The sequence below is a fragment of the Callithrix jacchus genome, chromosome 12, assembly GCF_049354715.1.
Source record: "Callithrix jacchus isolate 240 chromosome 12, calJac240_pri, whole genome shotgun sequence".
NCBI lineage: Eukaryota > Metazoa > Chordata > Mammalia > Primates > Cebidae > Callithrix > Callithrix jacchus.
In genome coordinates this window covers 13523020-13550229 of record NC_133513.1, presented here as the reverse complement: position 1 = coordinate 13550229, position 27210 = coordinate 13523020, and the positions used below count along the sequence as shown (strand labels likewise).

General features: G+C 44.6%; 1 protein-coding gene and 1 non-coding gene across 10 annotated transcripts in view; one reads left to right on the top strand and one right to left on the bottom strand.

Annotated features, from left to right (window-relative positions):
- Positions 1-27210, top strand: part of MARF1 (meiosis regulator and mRNA stability factor 1) — a 47709-nt gene that overhangs the window by 17961 nt on the left and 2538 nt on the right. Inside the window, exons 8-26 of one of the 9 annotated variants that reach the window (XM_035266956.3) lie at positions 726-1151; positions 1354-1511; positions 1600-1758; positions 3077-3239; positions 4250-4428; positions 5624-5704; positions 8523-8759; positions 8887-9006; positions 10703-10878; positions 12905-13125; positions 13966-14108; positions 14279-14412; positions 15651-15853; positions 16849-17076; positions 19924-20154; positions 21939-22151; positions 23426-23486; positions 23575-23700; positions 25100-25270. In XM_035266956.3, the coding sequence (XP_035122847.3) occupies positions 726-1151; positions 1354-1511; positions 1600-1758; positions 3077-3239; positions 4250-4428; positions 5624-5704; positions 8523-8759; positions 8887-9006; positions 10703-10878; positions 12905-13125; positions 13966-14108; positions 14279-14412; positions 15651-15853; positions 16849-17076; positions 19924-20154; positions 21939-22151; positions 23426-23486; positions 23575-23700; positions 25100-25270 (3430 nt within the window). Of the gene's footprint in view, positions 1-722; positions 1152-1353; positions 1512-1599; positions 1759-3046; positions 3240-4249; positions 4429-5623; positions 5705-8522; positions 8760-8886; positions 9007-10702; positions 10879-12904; positions 13126-13965; positions 14109-14278; positions 14413-15650; positions 15854-16848; positions 17077-19923; positions 20155-21938; positions 22152-23425; positions 23487-23574; positions 23701-25099; positions 25271-27210 lie in introns of all 9 variants that reach the window. The other 8 variants (XM_035266954.3, XM_035266953.3, XM_035266955.3 and 5 more) reach the window with 8 other exon arrangements.
- Positions 27025-27128, bottom strand: LOC118146498 (U6 spliceosomal RNA). The gene has a single exon (XR_004732358.1). It is a non-coding gene; the product is annotated as a U6 spliceosomal RNA (small nuclear RNA).

The following is a 27210-nucleotide window of genomic DNA, read 5'->3' as shown; positions in this document are numbered from 1 at the left end:
TACCACCAAGCCTGGCTATTTTTTTGTAATTTTTGTAGAGACGAGGTTTCACCATGTTGACCAGGCTGGTCCTAAATTCCTGACCTCAGGTGATCCGCCCGCCTTAGTCTCCCAAAGTGCTCAGATTACAGGTGTGAGCCACTGTACCTGGCCAGAATTCAGCTCTTTCAGGTGTACAATAATTTTTAGTAAATTGAGTTGTACAGTTTTAGAGTATTTTGTCACCTCAGTAAGATCTATTATGCTAATTTATGGTTAATCCCCTTCCCCACTGTTAGGCACTACTAATCTTTCTGTCTCTGTAGATTTGTATTTTCCAGACACTTAATAGAAATGGAATCATGTAGTATACAGACTTCTGTGCTTGGCATCTTTTATTTATTTATTTATTTATTTATTTATTTATTTATTTATTTATTTTTTGAGACAGCATCTCACTCTGTCACTCATACTGGAGTGCAACAGCCTCAACCTTCCTGGGCTCAGGTGATCCTCCCACCTGAGTAGCTGGGACTGTAGGCATGCATCACCATGTCTAGCTAAAGCATATTCTTTAAAACAATATTCATTTACTTGTTGACACTTCCCTCTCCCATTTAAATCACTGTCACCTCCTTTCCAAAGTTTTAGCTGAAGTTTGGAGGTTACCCATAGTTCTTATTTTGAAATTGAATGTGTGCCCTTGAGTTAACCTGATGTAACACTTCTTTCCTCTGTATTAGCAGTGCCACACTCTGCTCTATGTTTATAACCTACCAGCAAATAAAGATGGCAAGAGCGTCAGCAACAGGCTCAGACGCCTGTCCGATAATTGTGGTGGGAAAGTGCTGAGTATTACAGGCTGCAGTGCAATTCTCCGCTTCATAAACCAAGATAGTGCAGAGCGCGCTCAGAAGCGAATGGAAAACGAAGATGTCTTTGGTAATAGGATCATTGTGTCATTTACTCCAAAAAATAGAGAACTCTGTGAAACAAAGAGTTCAAATGCAATTGCTGATAAAGTGAAGTCTCCCAAAAAACTTAAGAATCCAAAATTGTGCCTCATCAAAGATGCAAGTGAACAATCTTCCAGTGCCAAAGCCACGCCTGGAAAAGGGTCACAGGCAAATTCTGGATCTGCTACAAAAAATACAAATGTTAAAAGTTTACAGGTAATTTTGATACCTCTTGCTTTCTGAAGTTTATGGTAGGTTTGGTTTCTTCGTTTCTGTGTTTTATGCACCCACTTGCTTTTGGCGTGTCTCTTTTTGATCTCAGTGTTTGATGATACTCAAAGTCAGCCGTTTTCTGTAGAGGATTTAACACATCTTGGGTACTTAAAATTTAAACCCCACTGTGCTTGTGTCTTTGAAGGAGCTATGCCGCATGGAGTCAAAAACTGGTCATAGAAACAGTGAGCACCAGCAAGGTCACCTGCGGCTGGTAGTGCCCGCTCATAGTAACTCAAGTGCTGCAGTGCTGATGGCAAAAAACTCCGGGGCAGCAGAACCCGTTTACAAAACCAATCAGAAGTATGTGAAACTGCTCTTTCTCATAGTTGCTTCACAAATGTGAAGGAAGACATATGACCTTTTCCCTTCAATTTTCCCCTTCTGTTAGAAAAGAGAACCTCAGTGCCCGAAGTGTTACCAGTTCTCCTGTAGAGAAAAAAGATAAAGAGGAGACTGTATTCCAAGTGAGTTACCCGTCTGCTTTTAGCAAGTTAGTTGCATCCAGGCAAGTCAGTCCTCTGCTCGCATCTCAGCCTTGGTCTTCTAGGTGAGTCCAGCTTCTTGACCCATTGGGGTGGTTACATGTAATAGGACAGATTATGAAATAGTATGTTTGTTGAAAAGAATTCAAATAGTACTGAAATGCACAGAATGATAGATAAGTCTCCCATCCCTCCTCTGCCATTCCCCTTCTCAGGTAATCATCGTTAATATTTAGGGCCAATGCTTTCACCATTTCTTTCCCCTCCATGTGGAAATTGTGGCAAGCAGAGGTCAGAAAAAGAAACCCGTTGGAGAGTGCCTCACCAGTGCTGGGAGACATGTTAAGATGTTCCTATGTTGACTGTGTTGAGGAGAAAGCCCAAACGAGGCATGCTTTGGTGCTTCTTATGAATATGGTACTGTATGGGAAGCTGAGAAGTAAGGTTTTCTGTAAACCACAGTCACTGTCTACCACTATCTCTCACACCAAGGCTTGGGAAACAGAGAAGCCATAAGGCTGTGTTGCTTTCCCATGAGCTGCTTTTAGCATTGCATTTGTTCTCCTGAGTTGGTGATGAATCACAGTAGAAAGTGACTATGGGTCCATAAAATTATATCTGAAAAGCCAAATAAAAGTTTTCTTTATGTGCAGAAAGAACTGCAACATGTGAGCAAGAACGTTTTAATTATTTCAGAACTGCAGAGGAGGTTAAATGCCTTAAATTGGCATCACAGGCTGATTTCCTAAGGATAAAGGCCCAAAGCAGAAGGTTAATTCATCAGGACTGCCTCTGATTTCTGCCTTTAGCTTTTTGTAACCCAAAGAAAGAATGATATTAATTGATTGGTGGTAATTAGGAGTCAGTAGGTAGTACTTTTGACAATGTCTGAAATCACTGTATATTTAAGATTAAAAACACGACTGGGCACAGTGGCTCACACCTATAATCCCAGCACTTCTGGAGGCTGAGGCAGGCAGATCACTGGAGGTCAGAAGTTCAAGACCGGCCAGGCCAACATGGTGAAACACCGTCTCTACCAAAGATACAAAAAAATTAGCTGGGCGTGGTACACGCCTATAGTCCCAGCTACTGGGAGGCTGAGACAAGAGAATTGCTTGGAACCCCGGAGGTGGAGGTTGCAATGAGCCAAGATCCCACCATTGTACTCTAGCCTGGGTGACAGAGCGAGACTGTCTCAAAAAAAAAAAAAGATTAAAAACACGTTTGAAAACCAAATGTTTGGTTTGGTTGCATTGTGACTTCTATATATAATTTCAAGCAAAGCCTAAATTATAAAACCGAAATACACAGAACAGCTTTTTAAGATAATCTCAATATGTGTGTTTTAAGCAGGAGTATGTCTCCAAACCTTTTAAACAGAGCATCCCCGCTTGCTTTCAACATTGCAAATTCGAGCAGCGGAGCCGACTGCCTAGACCCATTTGCAGATGGTGCTGATGTCCAGGTCAGCAACATAGACTACAGATTATCTCGGAAGGAGCTGCAGCAGCTCCTGCAGGAAGCATTTGCCAGGCATGGCAAGGTAACTTTTTCCCTCTTGTGCTTGCTTTGTTTTACTCTTTGATGGAATTTCTAGTTAAGAGGACTTAATTTGATAAACATAACCACAGCCAGGATAGAAGTATAGCTGAACACGTTTGAACTCCTTCCTTTTCCCTTTGGTCTGCTCAGGGTAGTGCTATAAATCCGTTTTTACAATATAGCCCCAGAGAGCAAGACACCTAGCAGTGAGAAACTCTTGTCTTTGGCAGAAATTTAAATGGCAAGTTGTGACTAAGCATGGTGGCTCACACCTGTAATCCCAGCGCTTTGGGAGGCTGAGGTGGGCAGATCACCTGAGGTCAGGAATTTGAGACCAGCCTGGCAAGTGAAACCTCATCTCTACTAAGAAATAAAAAATCAACTGGGGCATGGTGGTGCGTGCCTGTAGTCCCAGCTACAGGAGGCTGAGGCAGGAGAATTGCTTAAACACGGGAGACAGAGGTTGCAATGAGCTGAGATTGCACCACTGCACTCCAGCCTGGGTGACAGAGTGAAACTCCGTCTCAGAAAAAAAAAGGGCAAGTTGGTAAATAAAACATTGCTGGGTTTTAGTTAGCTCCTCTTGCTGAAATACAGGTAGGATTCTAAAATAATGTTGGCTGGTTTTGTTTATATCTTTTATATTTGACTCCTTTTTTAGGTGCAGTTTTCCTAAAAATGCACCTTTAATGAGTCTTAAAATAGCCATGCTCTGGCTTTGTAGGGTCTGGAAAAGACCCCAAAGACTCCTCCCATGTGTTGGCCTCTGAGCCTGCTTTGGAGAGCTGTGTGTGCCAGAGCACACAGGCAGGCCAGGCCAGTGTCACATCTCTGAAGGTCACCCCATCCTCACTCACTTACGTCCTGGTCGGTAGAAGAACAGAGTTCAGACATAGTCCTTTGTGGAAGCACTGCACTCCGCAAACGTGTTCCTTCATGCTTCACCTTCAGTTTTAAGACGACAGGGCTCTGGGCGGACATAGCTTTCAGTTTTTCCTTTTCCTGTTGTAGGTGAAGAGTGTTGAACTCAGCCCCCATACAGATTATCAGCTCAAGGCTGTTGTGCAAATGGAAAATTTACAAGATGCGATCGGTGCGGTGAATAGCCTCCACAGATACAAAATTGGCAGCAAAAAGATCCTGGTCTCACTTGCCACCGGGGCTGCCAGCAAATCACTCTCTTTACTGAGGTAAGAAGCAAGCAAGCTGTTTATTTCAGGAAATAACATTTGACCCAGAAACAATTTTAGAAATAATAAAAATAGATTCTGTCACATTCCTAACCCCCTCGTGATGATTACATGTGGAATAATGCTTATTCTAGATTGAAAGAGTTAGAAATAAGCTATTTGACTCTTTTCTAAGTCATTAATTGAAGGTGGAATACAGGTTAAACTTTACAGGCACTTGGGAGTAAAATAATACGCAACAGGTTCAGAACAGGTTCTAAAAATAGTAGACCCCTACAATAAAAGTTCATAAACCTGAAAAGTCTAAAGTATTACCTTCAGATCTTAGAAGAAGGTAGATTTGTCTGTAAAGACTAGATCTACAAAGCTCCAAGCTCTCCATTTGCAGATATACCCTTAGTGTCAAATGGATACCCAGCCCCGTTAAGTCTACCTTAAGACTACATCAGTCTTAAGAATCTGGTGATGGTTTTACTCATAGTAAGATGTGATACTTCTTTGAGTCTCCCTGTTTTGGGGATACTGGTAAAACAGGACCCACTCCTGAATGTCTCCTTGGATTTTCAGAGATCTTTTCTCTAACTTGTACTTCACTGTTACTTACACTACAAGTTACTTTTTTGTTGTTGTTGTTCTTAGAGTAAAAATAATACTCATTGAAGACAATTTGAAAAGTTTAGAAACATAAAAGAAGAAGGGGGAGAAAACCATCCATAGTCCTGTGGCTCAGAGCCAATTACCCTTAATAGTTTGGCATCTTCTTTTTGTTTTGTTTGGGGTTTTTCCCTTTGAGTGTTTTTTGGTGCCTCTTGGTTTTTTAAAACTATAGTTGAGATGATGTTGTCTAGTTGTGTATCCTCAACAGGAATGGCAATCATATATATCTAACATAAACTGCAGTATGGCAGGAGATACTTAAACTCTTCTGCCTTTTGGTCTGAATAAACCATGTCTTTTGGCTCCACTGGTGTGGAAAACCCTGTGATTGGTACTAATTGTAGTGTATTACTTAATCTTTTTTCATTACCTTCTCCCTAAAATCCTTTCTTTAATTTTTCTGGAAAATAAATTCTGACATAGCAGAAATTGGTAAATTTATTTTGCATATGCACTGTGTTAATTTTACGAACTCTGTTTATACAGCTTGTAACATGGAGGAAGTGGCCTGTCCCCTAATTCAACTTGTGTCTTACAGTGCAGAAACAACGTCTGTTCTTCAGGATGCCCCTGCCTGTTGCCTGCCTCTGTTCAAATTTACAGATATCTATGAAAAAAAGTAAGTTAGCTCTATTTTTTCTTTATCCAGTCAGTACTGCTTGGTGACTTATATGCACAAAACCATGGTAATGGCTCTTGAGGAAGTTCAGCCTGGTAGAGGAGAGGAGACAGAGACACTGGTGTTCAGATTTACATGTAAATGAATGTTTAGCAGACATTTAAAAACTACATTTTATTTTTAACAAAGTTGCATGCTCGGTCCTCAGTGCTGTGCTTATTTTTCCGCTAATTGACTGGTTTTAGTTTTGGGGTTTTTTTTGGAGGCAGAGTCTTGCTCTGTCACCCAGGCTACAGTGCAATGACGCAATCTCGGCTCACTGCACCCTCTGCCTCCCAGGTTCAAGTGATTCTCCTGCCTCAGCCTCCCAAGTAGCTGGGACTACAGGCATATACCACCAAGCCTGGCCTAGTTTTTGTATTTTTAGTAGAGACAGGGCTTCTCCATATTGGCCAGGCTGGTCTCAAACTGCTGACCTCAGGTAATCCACCCACTTCAGCCTCCCAAAGTGCTGTGATTACAGGCTTGAGCCACTGTGCCCAGCCAAGTTTTAATATTTATTGGATGAACAATTTTAATCACTATATTGTAAGCTTCAGGACAGCAGGGACTGGCTCTGCCTTAATATTGTATCCTCAGCATCCAGCACATTGTAGATGCTCAGCAAGGACAAGTGATAACAAGACCGAGGCACTACACAGAAGGCAAAGCTAGGCAAGACTTAGGACTCCTCCTTGAGGAGCTGATGTCTAGCGGGAAGAGAACGTGCTCGTGAATCTCTATGGACAATGAAGAAAACTGATTGGAAAGGAGGATAAAAGGCTTTGAGAACACAGGAGGGAAGAACAAGGAACTTGGCCATTATCCCATGGATAATAGGGATCCACTGAAGTGCTGGAGGAAGGAGGGAGGGGAAAGGTGTGGTGACGGGAACCATGCTGCAGGAAGAGTCTTCTCGTAGCAGTGGTGTCTGAGATGGCATGAACAGGGGTGGGAAGGAGGCAGAGAGGGAAAATGTTACATTAGTCCAAATTCTGAGCAGATACTGCTGGGACAGAAAGAACTCGATGTTACAAAATGTCAAATGTTATTGAAATTGGAGTGGGTAACTAATTTTTTTTAATTAAGATTTTTTTTTGAGACAGGATCTCTGTCACCCAGGCTGTAGTGCAGTGTCACAACCCTAGCTCACTGCAGCCTCAAACTCCTAGACTCAGATAATCTTCCCACCTCAGCCTTCTGTGTAGCTGGGACCACAGACATGTGCCACCCTGCCCAGCTAATATTTTTTTATTTTTGTAGTCATGGCGTCTTGCTATGTTTCCCAGGCTGGTCTTGAACTCCTGGCCTCAAGTGATTCTCCCACCTTGGCCTCCCAAACTGCTGGGATTACAGGCATGAGCCACCACATCTGGCTAGGGTAACTAGTTTTATGTAGCAAGCAAGGTAAAAGGTAGAGGTAATTTTGATTCTGAGTGTACAGCAAGTTTTTGGTCTTGGTTTTGGACATGCAAGTTTTAGGGGGCTGTTGAAAGAGCTGGTTAGAGAGTTCACACAATTCTTCTGCACATTGGGCTTCTTTGGGAGAGAAGTAGGCTCTGAAGATCGGGCAGTTGTTTGCCTTTAGGACAATTGGGACAGACTGAAGAGCAGATAAGGCTGGAAGGGGGAAGGAGAAATAGAGGACAGGAATGGATGGAATGTCACCAGGGCCAGGGGTGTAGGCAAGCACCAGGATATGTGCCAGGAGAGCCCTTAGGAACGGGAGAATCCAGGGCCATGAGGATATGTGTGAGGTTTGAGGATGAGGCAGAGGCTGCTGATGACTTTTGAGTCATTACTACAGAGTCCTGTGGCTAAAATCCAGGAGGGAAGGATCTGAGAGACCGGGGTAGCACAGCAAAAGCAATTCCTGAGCAGCTGGATGTTTGCATTACAGGCAGGGAGAGTGAGTACAAGACTGAGAGTGAGAGTACAAGGGAGAATGTGTCTCTCCGGGAGGTGGAAGAGGATGAGGGGCTGGTTTGCTAGATGAGAATCCGAGCATCTGTAGGACACTGGGAAGGAACCACTGGTCAGGCAGTGAGAAGAGAGCAGGCAATACTTACTGAGCACTTACTATGAGCCAGGTTTTGTCCAGGCCTACCCACACTTAATACTCATATCAACCCTGTGAGATAAGCGCTTTTATCACCCCGTTTTACAGGTGGAAATAGTGAGGCCCTGATTGGTTGTGGAATTTGACTAAGGTCACACGGGTTGAAGTGGACTCAGGATGTGAACTCAAATCTGCCGACCTCCAGGGCCTGTGCCTTTAAGTTCTAAGTAGGAAAGATAGAGGTCAGGAGGAGGACTGGGGAGTCCAGTGTCAGAGGGTGTGTGTGGGGGTCACACATTTGAGGCATAGGAAAGGTGAGAGTGTCACGGGAAACATGCATTCTTCTTCCAAGAGAGGAGAGCAGGGATGGTGAGAAGCAATAGAGAGAATTGGAAGTGAGGGGGAGCTGCATTGAGAGAAATCTTATCAGAGAGCTCTCCACCTCAGAGAATTCGGTGAGGCCAATTATAGCACCTGGGCAGGGGCTAGGGTGGCTACCAAATGATTTGAGCATAGTCATGGATGGTGCCAGGGATGACTCAAAGGAGTACCAGGCATCACTGGTTTGGTGATGGATGAATTTATACTAGAATTGTTCCAGTTTTCCCTTTGAAGAGATGGAATCGCCATTCTTGATTATTGCTCTTTATTTAAACAGGATGAGTGTTTCTGTATAATCAAAGAAAAACCTAATCAGCATCTCTCTTCTCTTGCTTTTAGGTTTGGACACAAGTTGAATGTGTCCGATCTATATAAATTAACAGACACGGTCGCAATCCATGAACAAGGAAATGGACGGCTGGTGTGTCTCTTAGCCAGCAGTCAGGCCCGCCAAAGCCCCTTGGGGTCTTCCCAGTCACATGACGGCTCCTCCACGAATTGCAGCCCGATTATATTTGAAGAGTTAGAATATCACGAGCCTGTCTGCAGACAGCATTGTTCCAATAAGGATTTCAAGTATGCCACCCGTTTTCCTTTAGAGATCAGTCTTTTCTGTAAGATTGTGGAACATGATAGGATGACCTTGTGAACATTTTAGACCCCTGCGGAATGTCAGCTTCCTGTTTTGTTCTCTTTTCTTCAGTGAACATGAATTTGATCCAGACTCTTACAAGATTCCTTTTGTGATCCTTTCTTTGAAGACATTTGCGCCCCAGGTTCACAGTCTTCTCCAGACCCACGAGGGCACCGTGCCTTTATTGAGGTGAACCATATCAAAGCCTTTGTTGATATAATGCCCTCGTTCTCCTTTTTATAGGAAGTCTGCCTTTTCTGCCCATAACCTCTTTACAAAGAAGTTCTATACAATGCTTCATCCTGATGTGTTTATCCTTCAGTAAATGTACCACATACCACATTTTGGCCAACCATGGACTGTATGTGGGACAGTGGTCACATAAGATTACAGTAACACGGGCCGGGCGTGGTAGCTCACGCCTGTAATCCCAGCACTTTGGGTGGCCGAGGCGGGCGGATCACAATGTCAAGAGATTGAGACCAACCTCCCCATGATGAAACCCCGTCTCTACTAAAAATACAAAAATTAGCCAGGTGTGGTGGCATGCGCCTGTAGTCCCAGCTACTCGGGAGGCTGAGGTGGAAGAATCGCTTGAACCGAGGAGGTGGAGGTTGCAGTGAGCCGAGATTGCGCCACTGCACTCCAGCCTGGCGACAGAGCAAGACTTTGTCTCAAAAAAATATATAAATAAAAAATAAAGTAAAATAAAAGATTATAGTAACACATTTTCACTATACCTTTCTAATGTTTAGATACACAAATATCGCACTGCTCACAGTATTCAGTACAGTAACAGGCTGTCCAGATGTGTAATTCAGGTATCATGGGCAGCACCAGCCTCTGTGTACAGTGGGCTACAGCATCTAGGTTTGCGTAAGTCGACTTGATGATGTTTTCAGATGACAGAATCACCCAGCAACACGTTTCTTAATACATATAGTACATACCCCAGTACATATAGTACATACCCCCATCACGAAGCAACACATGGCTGTATATATGAAATGGGATCCATTCACTCAGTAATTCAGCAAGAAAATATGTGTTTGTGGCCAGGTGCAGTGGCTCATGCCTGTAATCCCAGTACTTTGGGAGGCTGAGGCGGGCAGATCATAAGGTCAGGAGTTTGAGACCAGCCTTGCCAAAATGCTGAAACCCACTCTCTACTAAAAATACAAAAAATTAGCTGGGTGCGGTGGCGCACACCCGTAATCTGAGCCACTTGGGAGGTTGAGGCAGGAGAATTGCTTGAACCTGGGAGGCAGAGGTTCCAGTGAGCTAAGATCGTGCTACTGCACTCCAGCCTGGGCAACAGAGCGAGACTCCATCTCAAAAAAAAAAAAGAAAATGTATGTTTGTGCTACGTTGTGCTAACATAAATGTGAAGAGGACAGTTGCTTTCCTCTGGAAGGAGATGTGTCATAAGTGCTGTAATAGAAATCTGCACAAGTGTTGAGAGTACACAGCTTCAAATACGTGTATATTTCAAGACTTAGAAAAGTATTCTTCAGAAGTTCGTTTAGACACTCCATGAGCCGAAATAGTAGGCTGAATACAAAGGCCGACACAGGACTCAGTGGCCGGCATCCCCCTTCTGCTGGGGAAGCAGACATGGAACTTACTTAGAGCCCGGCTGCCTTATTTTTAACCCCCTCTCCTGGAAAACTACTCGGGAAAATGCCATCAGAATGTATCAGAGAGGCCAGGGCCACAGTGCCTGCCTCCTTGGGTCCTGAATTTTAACCTTCAAACCCTGATCATGAGCAATCAAACAAATGATTAACACATACATTAAACCAAAGCCTTCTGTTTAGCAAGTGCTTCCTTTTCCATTATTTTAATTTAACCTTTCCTTTTTTTTTTTTTTTTTTTTCTATTTAAGCTTTCCAGATTGTTACACTTCGGAGTTTGGTGATCTAGAAGTAGTGCAGGAAAACCAAGGAGGTGTTCCCTTAGAGCACTTCATCACCTGTGTTCCAGGTGTCAACATTGTCACTGCTCAGAATGGCGTTAAAGTGGTTAAATGGATTCACAACAAGCCCCCACCTCCCAACACTGGTAGGTGTCAGGTATTTTGTCCACCTGTCCCTCGTGAGACCAGAGGAGACTATTGGCTTTTATTTCAAACAGCAACACTGTTTGCCAAGTGTGAAAGCACCATGGCTGTGTCCTTTAATCTTTTGAAAACTTTCTAAAATGCTTGAGGGCAGAACTAGACTTTGTTTTTTTAGATAGGGCCTTGCTGTGTTGTCCAGGCTGGTCTTGAACTCCTGAGCTCAAGCAGTCGTCCCACCTCGGCCCCCCAAAATGCTGGGGTTACAGGTGTGAGCCACCAAGGCCAGAGCTAGACCTTTTGAAAGTACAAACATAAGTTACGTAAAAAACTTGAAACTCAGATTTCACATTGATAGATCCCTTTAGCTACCTAATTTTGTGAAACATTTGACTTGCCAGTTGACTGGCCTTTTAAAAATAGTTTCAGGGGCTGGGCACCGTAGCTCATGCCTGTAATCCCAACACTTTGGGAGTTCCAGGCGGGCAGGTCACCTGAGGTCAGGACATTTGAGACCAGCCTGGCCAATATGGTGAAACCCCATCTCTACTAAAAATACAAAAATTAGCCGGACATGGTGGTAAGCGCCTGTATTCCCAGCTACTCGGGAGGCTGAGGCAGAATAATTGCTTGAACCCGGGAGGTGGAGGTTGCAGTGATCTGAGATGGTGCCATTGCACTCCAGCCTAGGCAACAAGAGCAAAACTTCATCTCATAAAAAAAGAAAAAAATAGTTTTAGATATTTGGGGAAGTATCACTTAATGCAAATTTACCTTTGAAAGTCATTTTGGTCCACTTTGATAAATGTGAAGATAAATTCAAAAGACCAAGGGTATTTGGATCTAGATTTGGGTGAGTGTCTGAGTTTCAGGCATATCCTGAGTTGGAGATGTCCTACACTGCTGCCTATGAATAGCACTTTAAATTATTGCCTTCCTGTATATACACATGCTTCCTTCTCTTTGTCCCCAACACTCCTTTGTCTTCTCCCACCTTTTCTGCCCTACAGGAGAAAAGGTGAGGGTAACGGAGGAATTCTGCCTGAGTCAGCCTGCTCCTAGGAATATCTGTACTCAGGTTTCTCCGAGGATATCTCTTTCATTTTCCCTCTGTCCTAGATGTCTCAGGGGGTTGCTGCTCCTTTCTCCTAAGCCATGTGCCCATAAGACTCTTCCACCTTTCTATAAAGATTTCCATCTGATTATTTATACTTCTTTATTTTTTTTTAATTAATTTTTTTTTTTTTTATGACGGAGTTTTGCTCTTGTTACCCAGACTGGAGTACAATGGCATGATCTCGGCTCACTGCAACCTCTGCCTCCTGGGTTCAAGCAATTCTCCTGCCTCAGTAGCTGGGACTACAGGCGTGCGCCATCGTGCCCAGCTAATTTTTTATATTTTTAGTAAGAGAAGGGGTTTCACCATGTTGACTAGGATGGTCTTGATCTCTTGACCTCGTGATCCACCCGCTTTGGCCTCCCAAAGTGCCGGGATTACAGGCGTGAGCCACCGCGCCCGGCCTATACTTCTTTAATTGGGTAAAAGCAGTCAAGATGGTGCGAAAACCTGTCTCTTACACCCTTTTATGTCATGCTGATTTTAGAACATCACTTTCTGTGGTTTTCTGGGTAACAGCATTTTCAGTTCCACTATGGATTAATTTTGCTCTTCTGGGCTACCTTCCTGATGACCATTTATAACTTTGTGGGAAAGTATGTTTCACATGACCAGGTTCCAGATGGATCTTTGAAATATAACCAGTTTCTAAACTGGGAGCTTTTTGTGTATTTTCACTTCTACTATAAGTAACACTGTAGTAGACTCTGCTTTGCCTTGGCCACTTAACTTTGAGGATTAGTAGGACAGCATTCGCCAGCCTGTGAATAAGGTAGACTAGCTAGTTATTGGACTATGAGACCAGAATATAGAAACTGAGACATAAAGCAGCTACTGTATTTCGTTTCATCTGCTTCCCCATGATTGAATTCAAATCTGTGCTTTTTGTCTTATACATGTTCTTTTTCCTCTAGACCCTTGGCTTCTGCGTTCGAAGAGTCCTGTAGGGAACCCCCAGCTGATCCAGTTCAGTAGAGAAGTGATTGACTTGCTGAAAAGCCAGCCATCTTGTGTCATACCCATCAGTCATTTCATCCCATCCTATCACCATCATTTTGCAAAACAGTGCCGAGTGTCAGACTACGGATACTCCAAGCTGATTGAGTTACTAGAAGCAGTGCCTCATGTGTTGCAGGTAAGGCAAGAATATTCCTCCATAGCTTTGTCCGTCTCCATCAAAGAAGCAGGATAGGTAGTAACCTAATCCTAAGAAGTCAATTCTAGGCAGAACATACTCTAAAAGCTTTCTTCAGAGGGAGGGAATAACACTCTAAGGTGGCTTCTCAGTTTTTCAGAAAGCTCCTAGTTTTCAGTTTTAGAGGAACTCCTTGGAGGATTGAGGAGTATTTTCACTCTAAGCTCTATAGACATTCTTCATCCCAGCACAGCTTTCTCCAGAATTGTTCATGATTATAAGAGAGCTGCCATGAATACCCACATACTGTATGTTGGTGCCTATGTGAGAGTCAAGGGCTTAACGTTTCTTCTAATGTAACTAGTTGGAGTCTAGTATAATGTGTAACTAGCTGGGCTAGAGTATAGCACCCATCCTGTGATTTTGCCAATTAACTCACAGTGTTACAATAGCTTCCCACTCACTGAAAACGGTGTGAAAAACTTGAACTGTCTTTTAGAGTTGAGTTGGTTGTCTAGACCAATTTGTCTGGACAACCGATACACTTTTCATTTCCGTACTCACTACTTTTCAAAAGATTACACTTCTCATCTCTATACTCATTGACTATTTGGGAGAGGGTGCACCAGACCCAAAAAAAGTAAGTTTCAGGAGGTTGGACATTTGTTCCTTTTGACCAGCTACATTTTGTTGATTCACATGTGTTTGAAATTGCACACATTCTACATAAGGGGAGTCATTCTCTGAGGCCAGTAACAGAAAAGAGGGTGAGCCAGCAGCAAGGAAGTCACTGTCTGCTGAGGTCTTACATAATAAATAATCAAACCATTTGCTTTGCAGATTCTTGGAATGGGCTCCAAACGTCTGTTGACCCTTACCCACAGGGCCCAGGTGAAGCGCTTTACTCAGGATTTACTAAAACTTCTCAAATCCCAGGCCAGCAAACAGGTCATTGTGAGAGAATTCTCACAGGCTTATCACTGGTGAGTTGATGAACAGAAATGAAAGCAAAGGTTTTAAGACACTTTATCTTCTCCCAAATTCTAAATAATTATCTAATGTTCCTATTAAGCATTCTTTTGGAAAACTTACAGTTCTTTTACCGATGGATGATATTACTCATTCTTTATCTACTTCCATTGTTAAAACCTAGGTGTTTCTCAAAGGACTGGGATGTCACTGAATATGGTGTTTGTGAATTGACTGACATCGTATCAGAGATTCCAGACACAACCATCTGCTTATCCCAACAAGATAATGAAATGGTGATTTGTATTCCCAGAAGAGGTATGTGACTTACATTTGCTGGAAAGATATTGTCTGCCTCCTGTTATTTTAAAGTAGCGTGGCAGAGAAGATGTGGTTTTTTCCTCCCTCTGTGGTTCCTGAAGATTCCACAGAAAGCACAGTGTGAAAACTGCTGCTCTTTGGATTCTGAGTTCTTCAAAGTAGGTGAAGCTGTTCCCAGGAAGAAAAGTAGGCTGGCTTTTTAGAATTCACTCTTAACAGGAAAAACGGGCATGATCAGCACTTCCTGCAGATTCCTTCTGCAGCCTGTCTTATGGTTGTGTGAGCCATACTCCTCCAGTTGAGAATCTGTTACCATGGCTGTTGCTTCTCTCTTCTTTTTAACTCTGAGCTACTTTATTTACTGTGTACACTTAGGAAGACAACTTACATGAATGTTTTGTTTTGTCTTTAAAATTTTAATAGTTACAGTTGAGATCAGAACTGCACAGGTCCCTTTATGGATAGAAGGTACAGTATTCGAGGGATGCGAAGCCCCCGGATACCGAGGACCGGTATTATTCACGTCTGCAGGTTTGGCAGGGTGGACCGCAGGACTTCAGTAGGTGCGGATTTTGGTGTCCAAGCGGGGTCCTGGAACCAATCCCTTGAGAACACCAAGAGATGACTATATGGCTATTTCCTCCTTCTATTATCTGGTTCTTAAACTGTAGGGAACATTGGTATCCATGAAATCATAGAATTCCAGCGCTAAAGTTAGTAATGCCAGAATTTTTCCAATTCTCAACTAGAAAAAACAATCTCAGCTTAAACTTTTCCTCCTCTTTATTTTGGTTCAGCTTTTGAAGCTTTATATTCTTTTCTGCTAGCAAGTTTTAATGAAGATCAGATGAATAAACAAAAAAAAAGTGGGGCTATTCAGAAGTGTGATTTCATAGGATAGTTTCTCGAGTACTTGTTGAAGTACAGGGACCTGGGTGTGTGTCATATTAATATATATGGGGCAGGGGCTAGAAATGGTTTCTAGCTTGTAAGATTACTATATATGCATTTCATCATTTACTGTAATAGTATCATGACTTGCCTGGTATTCTGCCCTGGAACATGTTTGAGAACAACTTGCAAAGAGGGAAGAGTATAAGTGTTTGGTTTTTAGGTCGTGTGTGTTTGGAAGGCACGAATGATACTGCTTATAAATTCTAAAAAGGATTTACTATAGTGTGGGTGTTGAACACAAATGGGTAGAAAAAAATTGTGATTTTATGTTTTTTTTAAAGAACGCACTCAGGATGAAATAGAAAGGACAAAACAGTTCTCCAAGGATGTCGTTGATTTGCTGCGTCACCAGCCCCATTTCCGGATGCCCTTTAATAAATTTATTCCCTCCTACCATCACCATTTCGGCCGGCAGTGCAAGCTTGCATACTATGGGTTTACCAAGCTTCTTGAACTTTTTGAAGCCATACCTGATACTTTACAAGTGAGTGAAGAACTTCTTTTATAAAGTATTTTTCTGAACAACATATAGGAAATTTTTTTTCACGTTCAAGACCTATTTTCCTGGGAAGTAGGGCGTTATGAGAAAGGATAAAAATCTAAGCTGTTCGCATCAGAGAAGCAGTATTACAGACTCATTAGTATTTTTAGATAAATATGGCATTTTCCTTCAGTAAAGAAGTATAGAGTTATTTAAACTTGTTTTAGAGTAATTATTGAAAAAAGGATTAAGTAGGCTGATTTCTTTTTTTTTTTTTTGAGCCAGAGTTTCACTCATTGCCCAGGCTAGAGTACAGTGGCTTGATCTTGGCTCACTGTAACCTTCATCTCCTGGGTTCAAGCAATTCTCTTGCCTCATCCTCCCAAGTAGCTGGGACTACAGGCTCACCAGCATGCTCAGCTACTTTTTGTATTTTTAGTAGAGATGGGGTTTCACCATGTTGTCCAGGCTGGTTTCAGACTCCTGACCTCAACTGATCTACACACCTTGGCCTCCCAAAGTGCTGGGAATATAGGGTTGAGCCACCACGCCTGGTCAGTTTCTTAACACTGAATATTCACTTCTTAGTTTTATACTTTTCAAATCCTTCATGTTGAAGATAGGGCTGAGTACATGAGGTAATATCAGTGGTAAGCTCTTAAGCTGTTGCTAAGTTAAACCACATTTCTGTTGATTTTATTAATACTATTTTTTTACTATTGAAGTGCTTTTTAAAAATTGTTTTATTGTGGCAAAATACACATAACACAGAATTTACCATCATAACTATGTATCTACAGTCCAGTAGTGATCAGACGTTCACATTGTTGTCTAAGCAATCTTCCGATCATTTTCGTCTTACAAAACTGAAACTTTACACCCATTCAGTAACACTGACTGGTTTTTTTGTTTACTAGTTGCGTGTATTTCTGAGCTATTTAATTCTGTAAACAACTGTATTTTGATCATTCTTCCCCTCCCGCCATGTGTTTTTGAAGGTATTAGAATGTGGAGAAGAAAAGACCCTCACTCTGACGGAGGTGGAGCGGTTCAAAGCTCTAGCTGCCCAGTTTGTTAAGCTCCTTCGGTCCCAGAAAGATAACTGCCTTATGATGACAGATCTCCTTACAGAATACTCTAAAACTTTTGGTTATACATTTCGCCTCCAAGACTATGATGTCAGTTCCATTTCAGCTTTAACTCAGAAACTCTGCCATGTGGTGAAGGTAAACGTGGTTTTTTTTCCTCATGGGATAAAACCCATAGTGGTTGAATTCTCATTAGGACGTGTGCTTGTGCTGTAGCGTTTCCGTATTTACACCTTGAACTACTTAGTGTTGCCTTACAACTTGTTTTGTGTCATTAGTACTTATTAGGTAATAGGAGAAGCCTTGGTTCAGGAATTTAGATTTTTGGTCTCCTCTTGTGTGTTTCTGAATGGCCTTACCAAAGCAATGCCTTTGTGAACCGATGAGGTCATGCTTCACCCAGGGTTTGACCATCAGGTGTGCTGGGGTGAAGGTCACCTCAGCACTGCCTTCCTGAGCTCGACTACTTCCAGTGAGAGCTTTGCCTCTGACGTTCTTGGGAGCCCTTAATCATACACTGTGTCTTTCTCCCTCCACATTCTTACCCACTTCAGAGTAGGCTTAGGAGCAAGCGTGGGTGCAGAGTGGCCTTTGTTGTTGACAGAGGTATAGTAGAGAGGGCAGTCATCCTGTTTTCTGCCCTGGACTGCACTGGCCCTCCCTGAGCAGCTGCCAGTTTTCAGGCCCCTCCCCCAAGGACAGGAAAAGTCACTGCCGGGAGGAATGGAAAGGGAAGCATGAAGGATGGCACCCTCACTTGCAGGCCCATTACTAGCTGCATTTATTTCTGTGTCATTTAATTCCTTAAACAGCTAGAATGGGTTCATTCTCCCTTTCCTCCCCACTGAGGTGGGATTTTTTTTTTTTTTTTTTTTTTTTTTGAGACAGAGTCTTGATCTGTCACCCACTATCGAGTACAGTGGTGCAATCTTGGCTCACTGCAACCTCTGCCTCCTGGGTTCAGGCAGTTCTCCTGCCTCAGCCTCCCAGGTAGCTGGGATTACAGGCGCCCGCTGTAGACTTTGTGAGAGCAGCAGTTGGGGTGTGGCTTTGCAGGTGCGGGATCAGGGAAAGCAGGTGGTTGGATTCAAGGTAGGAGTTTACCAACGGGTGCCAGAAAAAGGCATGGGATGAGGGGATGTAAATATTGACAAGAACGTCAGTGCCAGGATGACAAAAGAGGAGAGTGAAGCGGGGGAGGGGGCTGGTGAACTGGGAACAGACAGGAGGCAGCGATGCCAGTGAGGTTTGAGGAGGGGGTGGAGTTGAGCGGGTAGAGTTTCTTTCTGCTCTCTCACCCCAACAGCAGTTCCAGACTGGCTTTCACACATGGGATGTTCAGGAGGTTTGAATGATTAATGTTGGATGGGGTAATGACAGGTTCACACTGTGACCTTGGAGACAGGTGTCTGCAGTGAAATTGAACAGAAGAGGATGTCATTGGAGATGACAGAGGCAAGGCACTGAAAGGCTGTGATGTGGAACAGGTCCCTGGTTGTTCAGTTGCCCAGGATAATGAAAGGGGTGGGCTCAGGTAGATAGGAAGACCCCATGCTGTGACCTAGGGCTTTGCTGGGTGAGTGTGGCGGTCAGGCAGCTGGGGTGTGAGCAGCAAGGATGGGGAGAGCTGAGAGAGGCTCCCTGGTGCCTCCCTGGCCACCCACTGGGTCTCCTGGGAGCTTCTCCAACCCTACCTCTCAGATTCCTATAGAATTAGTCCCAGCGCACTCTAAAAGCTCCCTAGGTAATTCTAATGCATAGTAGCTGGGATTGAGAATCAAAGGATGGATCCAAATTGCTCCAGAGGAGCAGGCTCTGGTTTGGTTTCTTTCCTAAGCGGCTGTGGTAGTGGTGATCTGGGTAGCTAAGATGACTGGGATCCCCTGGACTGATACCGATTGGTTGATTAAACCTGCTTCTGAGGAGGAAATCTATACAGTCCCATACCCATGGTAAGTGGGGTGGGAGCCTGCCAGCCTCCCTCCTGCCTTGGCTCTGGCAGAACCAGATAAAGAAGCCCTGGTCTTGGAATGACTTCTCAGGTGCCACCCACCTCTCTCTGCCTCTCAGAATCCAAGGTCCAAAGAGTGCCAACTTCACCCTGCCAAGGCCTTTGGCCCTGGCAGGAAAACCAGATAAAGGGGGCAGATGAGCTGTCAGGATAAGCACTGTTTATGAGAGCAGTGCCAGAGCCACACATGTGCCAAAGCTCTAACTGTTATTGTGCCAGGAAAGGCTGAGTCCATAGACTCAGCCCCGCCACCCAAGGCCTGCTGGTCTCAGTCACCAGATGCGTGTTTCTGCATGTGGGTGTTTGGTTCCAAATGACAATCTCTGTCTGTTTTGCAAGGTTTCCCTCTCAATGCATTTAACCACCTAAACCTTTTATCTCCTTGAGGGTCTGAAATAATTGAGTGTGGACAGGTACTAGTCAGATGAAAATACCAGCTTTGTGGTTAGTAATAACAGACTAGACAAATGCAGTTTGCCTTATAGTCAGAGTAGGCTCTCTCTCACCTCCCCAGTCCAGCCCTGGTGATGCATGTGGGCTAAGTCGGGTCTGCACAGAAGCCATGTGAGTGTTGCTTCCCCATCCCCCACCCCACCTTTGAGCACAGCAGCCCACACTTCACAAGCTTGGGCCCTGGGCAGTCGGCTGGCCAGTCTTTCTCCTCCATACAGTGGAGGAGGTGGAAAGAATGAATGAAGAAATAAAGAGAACGATGCAATTTCCTCCCCCATTATTACCTTGATGAGAGTTTTTAGTTGTGGATCAGCAGGAGTAGGACAGTTTCTGCTTCGTTGTTGGTTTGGTGTCCCAAAGAAGCTAAAAAAAAAATCCACTTGCTTTATTTCAGTGTAAGAGAAAAAATTAAAGATTTTTCATCTGTTGGTCTCATTAACCAAAATGAAATGAGCTGAATTGGGTGTAACCTACATTGTCTCTCCTGAGTTCTGAAAAGTGTGAATTCTTGTTTTCTCCAGGTAACTGATACAGAATCTGGCAAACAGATTCAGCTGATCAACCGAAAGTCGCTGCGATCTCTCACTGCCCAGTTGCTGGTACTGTTGATGTCTTGGGAAGGAACCACCCATCTTTCTGTTGAGGAACTCAAGAGACATTATGAAAGTACCCACAACACTCCCCTTAACCCCTGTGAATACGGATTCATGTCTTTGACCGAACTACTGAAGAGCCTGCCATACTTGGTTGAGGTACGCATGTTAATGGTTCTTTAGAACTGTTATTGAAGACTATGGCCTGGGCACTTGTAGATTACCTGCTGGTATAGCTTAGAGTGTGTAGAGCTGGAAGAGATTTCACAGGTGAACACATTGAGACCTCAGACAGTGAAGCAGCGCTGCCTAAATGAGTGGCAGAAGCCAGAATGAAACCTGGTCTCTGGATCCTGACACTGGCGTGTGTTTGTCCTCTTCCAGGATGGATTTTACTACTGTTTGTCTTTCTGAATCAGCTGGTTTATTTGGTGGCTTGAAGTGAGAGATCAGTGAGGCAAGGGTGGAAAGGAAGTTTGGGCAGCCCACTCCCCCAGGCAGCCTTTCAAGAATGGCACTTCAGGATTGGCAGAATCTTAAGAGAATACTGCATGCAATTCTTGGGCAATAGATATAAAAAGATAGAGTAAATAAATGAAATCCTCGAAAAAAATAAGTTACCAAAATTCACTCAAAAAGTAAAAATTAGACCAGTTACCATAAAAGAAGCTATAAAAGATCACTGAAATTTACCACTGAAAAGTACATCAGGACCAAGTGGGTAACAATGGAGTTTTAACCAACCCTAAAAGACTAGATAAATCCACCTTTTAAAAAATCATTCTGGGGCTGGGCAAGGTGCTGCACATCTATAGATGGGATTATAATCCCAGCTACTAAGAAGGCTGAGGCTAGAGAATCCCTGGAGCCCAGGACTTGGAGACCAGCCTGGGCAACATAGCAAGAACCATCTCTAAGAAACAAAATACTATTCAAGGCTGCCAAAAAAAGAAAACAGTAAACTTTACCACTTACTTTTATGAAGCCAAAATAAACTTTAATAGCAAAAACATAAGGTAGTCCCTTACAAGAAAAGGGTCCTAAATAAGATATTAGCAAATGAGCCCCAACAATTTAAAAGAATAATATACCATTATCATCTAACTATGGGACAGATCATTAAATAATGGAAAGGATATAAATCCAACATTTTCTAAACCCTGTTAGTATCTATCCTAAGAACACCAGTTCTTGACTGTGTTAATGGATGTTCCAGGACAAAGGACTTTCCCTGGGCAGCTAAGATTGGGAATATCCCTTCTCCTGGTGACTCCAGAGCATGTCAAAGACTCTGAAAGGGTTTGTGCTAAAGAAATCTTCCTTGCCCTGTATACACAAGGGTTTTGTGTGTGTTTCTTGTTGCTTTTGATGTGTTTTTAAAAATGCTAGCGTCATCCTCCATCACAGTGTTTCTCGGAAACTGATTTGGGAGATGCGGTTTAATGGCCTCAGTGTCCACTGTGTGAACAGCGATTTGCTGCCATGGTTTGCCTCCCCCAGTTTCTTCCCTGCTCACACATTTTCTTCAGACCTCTGCAGCCTTAGACTTGCAAATAGAACTGAAGTTTGCTGGAGGCTATAGCCTTCTCAAATCCCTCATCCTCCTCTTCCCCCCCTTCCTTTTTTCCTCTCTTCCTCTGTCCTTCCTTCCCTCCTTCCTTCCTCCTTCCTCCTCCTCCTCCTCCTCCTTTCTTTTTCATCTTCTTATTTGTTGTCATCCTCATCTAATCCATCTTCGTCTGATTTGTCTTCGTCTTCATCTTTGTTTTCTTTGTCTTTGTTGTCTTCGTCTTTTTCGTCATCATCTTCTTCATCTTTGTCATCTTGGTTGTCTTCTTGCTCGTCTTTGACTCTGGGCCTTTTCCCTCAGCAGGAGGCGCTAACTTTCCAGGGAGCAGGGCCAGTCACTGACATTTCTAATGCTGCCTTATCTTTTTAACCAGGTTTTCGCTAATGATAAGACAGAAGAATGTGTGAAGCTCACAAGTCTGTATTTGTTTGCGAAGAACGTGCGGTCTTTACTTCATACTTACCACTACCAGCAGATTTTCCTTCATGAGTTTTCCATGGCCTACACCAAGTATGTCGGAGAAACTCTGCAGCCCAAGACCTATGGCCACAGCAGCGTGGAGGAGCTTTTGGGAGCAATCCCACAGGTGGGCGTTTTTCTCAGCTTCTGGGATAGCATCTTCCAAAGACCCACAGCTGACTTTCCTGATCAGAAAAGTAAAATGCTGCCATAATGGCAAAGTGGCAGACATTTTGAACCGATCTTTTAAAAACATACCTTTGGCCTAAAGTAAATGATTTTAGCATTTCTCCTTGAGCTCTAAACCTTCATTAAATCCCTGCCTGCCTGGTGAGTAAGTCTCAAGCTGTAACCCCAGAAAGGTTTTGGGCAATGAGCGAGTCAGGACCACCAAGCAGGCAGCTAGTCAAAGTTGTCAGCTCAGTGACAGCCAGGAGCCCCATGCTCAGTAGGCACGGTGAGGAGGGCTGTGTCAGGGCCCACTTCGCTTGTGTGGGAATCTGGTGCAGAACCTGCAAGGATGTGCCTGAGAGAACCACCTGACAAGGAGGGGAGAGAGCATTCTGGGCAGAGGGGATAGCATGAGCAGATACGGGACAGTGACAAGTGGCATGGAGTATTGAGAGCCTAACGGAGCTGAGAGCTCTATTGGGGAGGGCGGTGATGGAGAGAGCTAGAGCCCAGGTTTGCATTTGAAAAGCACCCCAGTGGCTGCTGTCCATGGTAGAGCCTAGAGAACCAAGCATGGAAGAGGGAACTGAGCTAGGATCCTGGCCACTGCAGAGGTCTGAGTCAGTGTTAGGTGGAGGGATTGAGCCAGAGTGAAAACAGTAGAGGAGAGGAAGTAGGAAGGCCCTAGGTGACGTTCGCCTGGGAGCTGAGATCAGTGACCTGACAACGGTGTGCACATGTCGGGGGCCTGAGAGCCCAGCTCCACCACCACACCTCTGCTTGGCTGAGATTGAGAGCGTCACCATCAGGGAGAGGACTTGAAGATTCTGATAATGAACTTAGTTTAAGGGTCTGAGAGATTGTTCTTAATTCTTTTAGGTGGGGTTTAGTTTCTGCAAAAAAAAATGGCAGGAGCTCTCATGTGAGAACTACTTTAATTTATATGCCAAAGCTTGCATTTGGAAGACAGTCTTTTTAAGAATCATAAATATTTCTGAAGCTGTGTCTCAGGATTCTTTGAACTACTCTGCTCTTTATAGGGGCATGTTTCTGACAGCTTCTTCTGTTGCTTTAAAAGCTAAGGGGAGAGTAGAGAACCATGCTTCTCGGCAGTAACTCGGTTCCTAAATTCTAGCCTCAGGCAGGCACCGTAGGTCACACTCTTCCTGAATGTTAGGGCTTCTGTCCCTCCTTTTCCACTGCTTAACCAGTAGTATGTCTTGTGTGCAGGTGGTCTGGATAAAAGGACATGGTCATAAGAGAATTGTAGTGTTAAAAAATGACATGAAAAGTAAGTAAGCACCCATCCCCGCCCGGCTTAAAAAAATCACGGTTCTCTCACTGACATTTCTCTCTGACGGGTGCTGTTTGTCCTCTAGGTCGTTTGAATTCACTCAGTCTCTCCCCTGCCAGTCATGAAAACCAGCCCTCAGAGGGTTCACGCATCCTGGAGGTGCCCGAACCGCACACAGCCTTGGAACGCAAGCTTGGTGCCGGCGGCAGTGGTAAGAGAGGAAGAGCAGAGACAGCAGAGCTTGTGAAATTCTAGGAGAAATGGCTTGGGGTCGGGGAGAGCAAGTGAGGGGACTCCAGAAAGTCATCTCATTCGCTGAAGTTAAATAGCCATACATTTTCTAAAGCAGTTTCAGTATTAAGTTAGTAACAGAGGAAAAATTGACCTATGTTTGTTAGTACTGCATGGTCCACTGGCTAAAGTCCCTGAAGGATGCTGGCACCCCATAATGAACTGGGGTAAGATACCCCAGTTCAGGTGTTGAAGAAAAAAATTACTCTGATACTTGTTATAATGGGAATTCATGACTCTTGGAACATGGGAGAGAGAGCCAACTCCCAGTATATAGCCTAGGAGCAGAGTGAGGGGTCAGAGATGAAAAATTACTATGAGGATTCCTGCTACAGGCAGGCAGGCCAAGAATCTAGACATCCGTGTTTGGGGATAAGGAATTGGGTCAGATGTGAAGGGTGATGAGATCTCAAGGGTGAAGGGATTCTCACTCAACTGACTCGAGCTAAGACTGGGTCTGGCAAGTTCCAAGCAGACACGGAAGGCCAAGGGGAAGCCTGGTCCAGAAGAGGGCTCAGGGAGCCTGACTCAGCCTGGGCAATGCATCTTTGTAGCAGGGTAGCCCCAGGCAGGACTTGATAGACTAATAGATTAATATTACCCAAAATTACACAGAGTCACATAGATTTCAGGTCGATCCACCTCTGTAGGAGAGGCCAACTATCATGCATGTTGAAGCAGTTCTAACTTTTCTGAAGGAATTCATTGTGATAGGTGAGAATTTTGTCTTCATATGGCGCGGTGAGAATAGATAGCGCGTTACTGTGCCCTGTGCCCTGTGCCCTTAGGATAACTGAGTTACACAGCATTTGACATTTTATAGGCACCCCACTGGGAATCATCTGCCTAAGCTGGCCCACAGCCTTCAGCAGCACTCGCCTGTGCTCTGCAGCGGAGGCACAGAACTCTCTGGTGGTTCTGTATTATATCTTACCCAGAGTTGGCAGCTAGGAAGCCGGGGAACTGGGGCCCAGGGCTTCGGATTCTGAGCTTCTGCATGTTGATAGCCACGTACACCCCATCTTGGGTTGTTCCCCCTCTTTGGAAGCTGATTGCAGGACCCTATTCCCTGCTCAGGCCTTTTGAGGGGCCACTGTTCCTAAGAACACAGGTCTTCAGGAGAACTGGCTTATAAGGCATTCCATTATCAGGCTCTTCTGGGGTTTTTTTGGTTTGTTTTTCATTTTTTAAATACCTTAAGTATTTCTTGACTCTCAGTCTTTAAGGCTTAGAAGGAAAACCTCTGGTGTGAATCCGACGAGTGTGGTTGGGGTGGGCGTGGAGGTCCTGTAGCATCACAGCCCACCTTCTTTGCCCAGGGCCCAGTCACACAGAGCAGGAGCTTCTCCGCCTGACCGACGACTCCCCCGTCGACCTCCTGTGTGCACCCGTCCCCTCGTGCCTGCCGTCCCCTCAGCTGAGACCAGACCCCGTTGTCCTCCAGTCTGCTGATCTCATTCAGTTTGAGGAGCACCCTCAAGAGCCTTCTGGTAGGTGACCCCTGTTGTGGGGGTTTTATTTGGGGTTCAAAACCTAAAACCACTATGTGATGCTGATATAGTAAATGCTTGGTGGTGGTGGGAGGAGACCACCCCTTTTCAGGTGGAAAACACCTGTGCTGAGTATTCGACCTTCTTTCCCTACCTGAGTTTCTGCAGAATTGGATTCACAACCCAAGGTTGCCTGGCAAGTGTCAGGCAAGGCCCAGTCGGCAGCTCTGGGGGGCTGGTGGTGCAGGGCTGTGGACGGGCCCACGGGGGAAGGTGAGGGTCCTCCTGGGCCTCTGCTCTCCCAGACTTTGTGAAGGTTTGTCCATTCTGAGGCACACCTGCCACCAGATATACAAGTTGCCTGTGGTAGGGACCCAAAGGGCCTAAAGGCTTTATAAAGGGGTGAATGGAGGGAGCCATCTGTGACTGGAGCCCCTGGACTCTGCCCAGTGATCTGAGAACAGATAGGAAGCCAAGCACACTGAGTCCCAGCCTAGTGCAGGCATCAGCGCTGACCCTGTGCTCAGGGCTGGCAGACACCATCACATTCAACTCTCACCAGGGCTCTGTATGGGGCGGCCGCTTTGTCCCACAGGCTGTGTGACTAAGGCGCAGCTGGTGCCATCACTAGAGAGGCAGTGGCCCGGGGCTGCTGGGCTGGCAAGGGCAGAGCTGGGATTGGAACTCAGGCCCCCTTGTCCTGCGGTGTCGCCTGGCTCTGGAGAGGATGGCCCACCTGCCCCATACAGGTCTTTCCCTGCTCTTCAACCGTTGGAACCCAGCTCCTCCCCATGGCTGATGCTGCTTTCTGGGTCACAAGGAACAACCCGCAGACTCCTGACTTGGTTTTTACCATCTGAGTTGTCCTTGGCAATGTGCAGCCCTGTTGCCTAGTGAAAGAACTGAGGCCGTTGACCTGGAAAATAGGAGATGGGGAGTGTAGCTGGCAGCAGATAGAAGCAGCCTGTGCAAGCAGTGTAGATGCACACCACACGCCTTTGCAGTGCCTCACTAGGGTTGGTGGCAGATGGGTATTAGCTCTTTCTTGGGGTTGTGGTCTTTAGTGTGGGTAGTTGTGTCAGCCGCTCTCCCCGTGAGGGTCAGCCTGGGTGGGTGCTGGCTCTGCTGTCCCCTCTGCCAGTCTCACTTTCCATGGGCCTTTGGGAGCAGGAGCCCGTGCCATGAGCAGTGGGAGTCTAAGGCATAATGATACATCTGTTTCAAGCAGCGTGGCCCTGTGGGTGCAGCAGATGAATTACATGTGGCTCAGTCACAAAAATGGCAGTGTAGAAGCACTGCAGGAGAGCCGGCTGCACTCCATTTTCTGGGTTCTGAGGGTAATTTTTACTCTTATCCCTGGTAATAGACCCATGGGAGCGTAGGTCCTCTATAAATGGAATAGGCCAGGAGCTCCCTGACACTGAGATGCTCAGACCCCACCCCCTACCCCCCAGCTACACCCCCCACCCCACCTCCTGAGGAAGTCTTTAAGTCTTGGATAATTTATGGGTCCTTAATATCTGGCAGAGAGAATCAATGGGCAGAGAATCCGAAATGGGAAAAAAACATTTTTTTAATTTTGCTCATTAATTTATAGCTCAAAATAGAGATCTTTGCAACTTTGTAATCCACCGGGAGAGGTGGGATGCGGTTTATAGGTATTTGATTTCTGTACCGCTTACACTGGCCACACAGCTCATATGTAAGCTGTGGCATCGATGTAGTATTTAGAGGGTTTTTTTATTTTTATTTTTTTTAATATGGAACGCTTCACAAATTTGCGTGTCATCCTTGCACAGGGGCCATGCTCATCTCTGTATCGTTCCAATTTTAGTACATGTGCTGCCGAAGTGAGCACAAGGGTTATTTTTTTTTTTTTTAATATCTTTTGAGAAAATATGAGCAAGGAGCAGAAAACCCACACTCCACATTTCTTACAG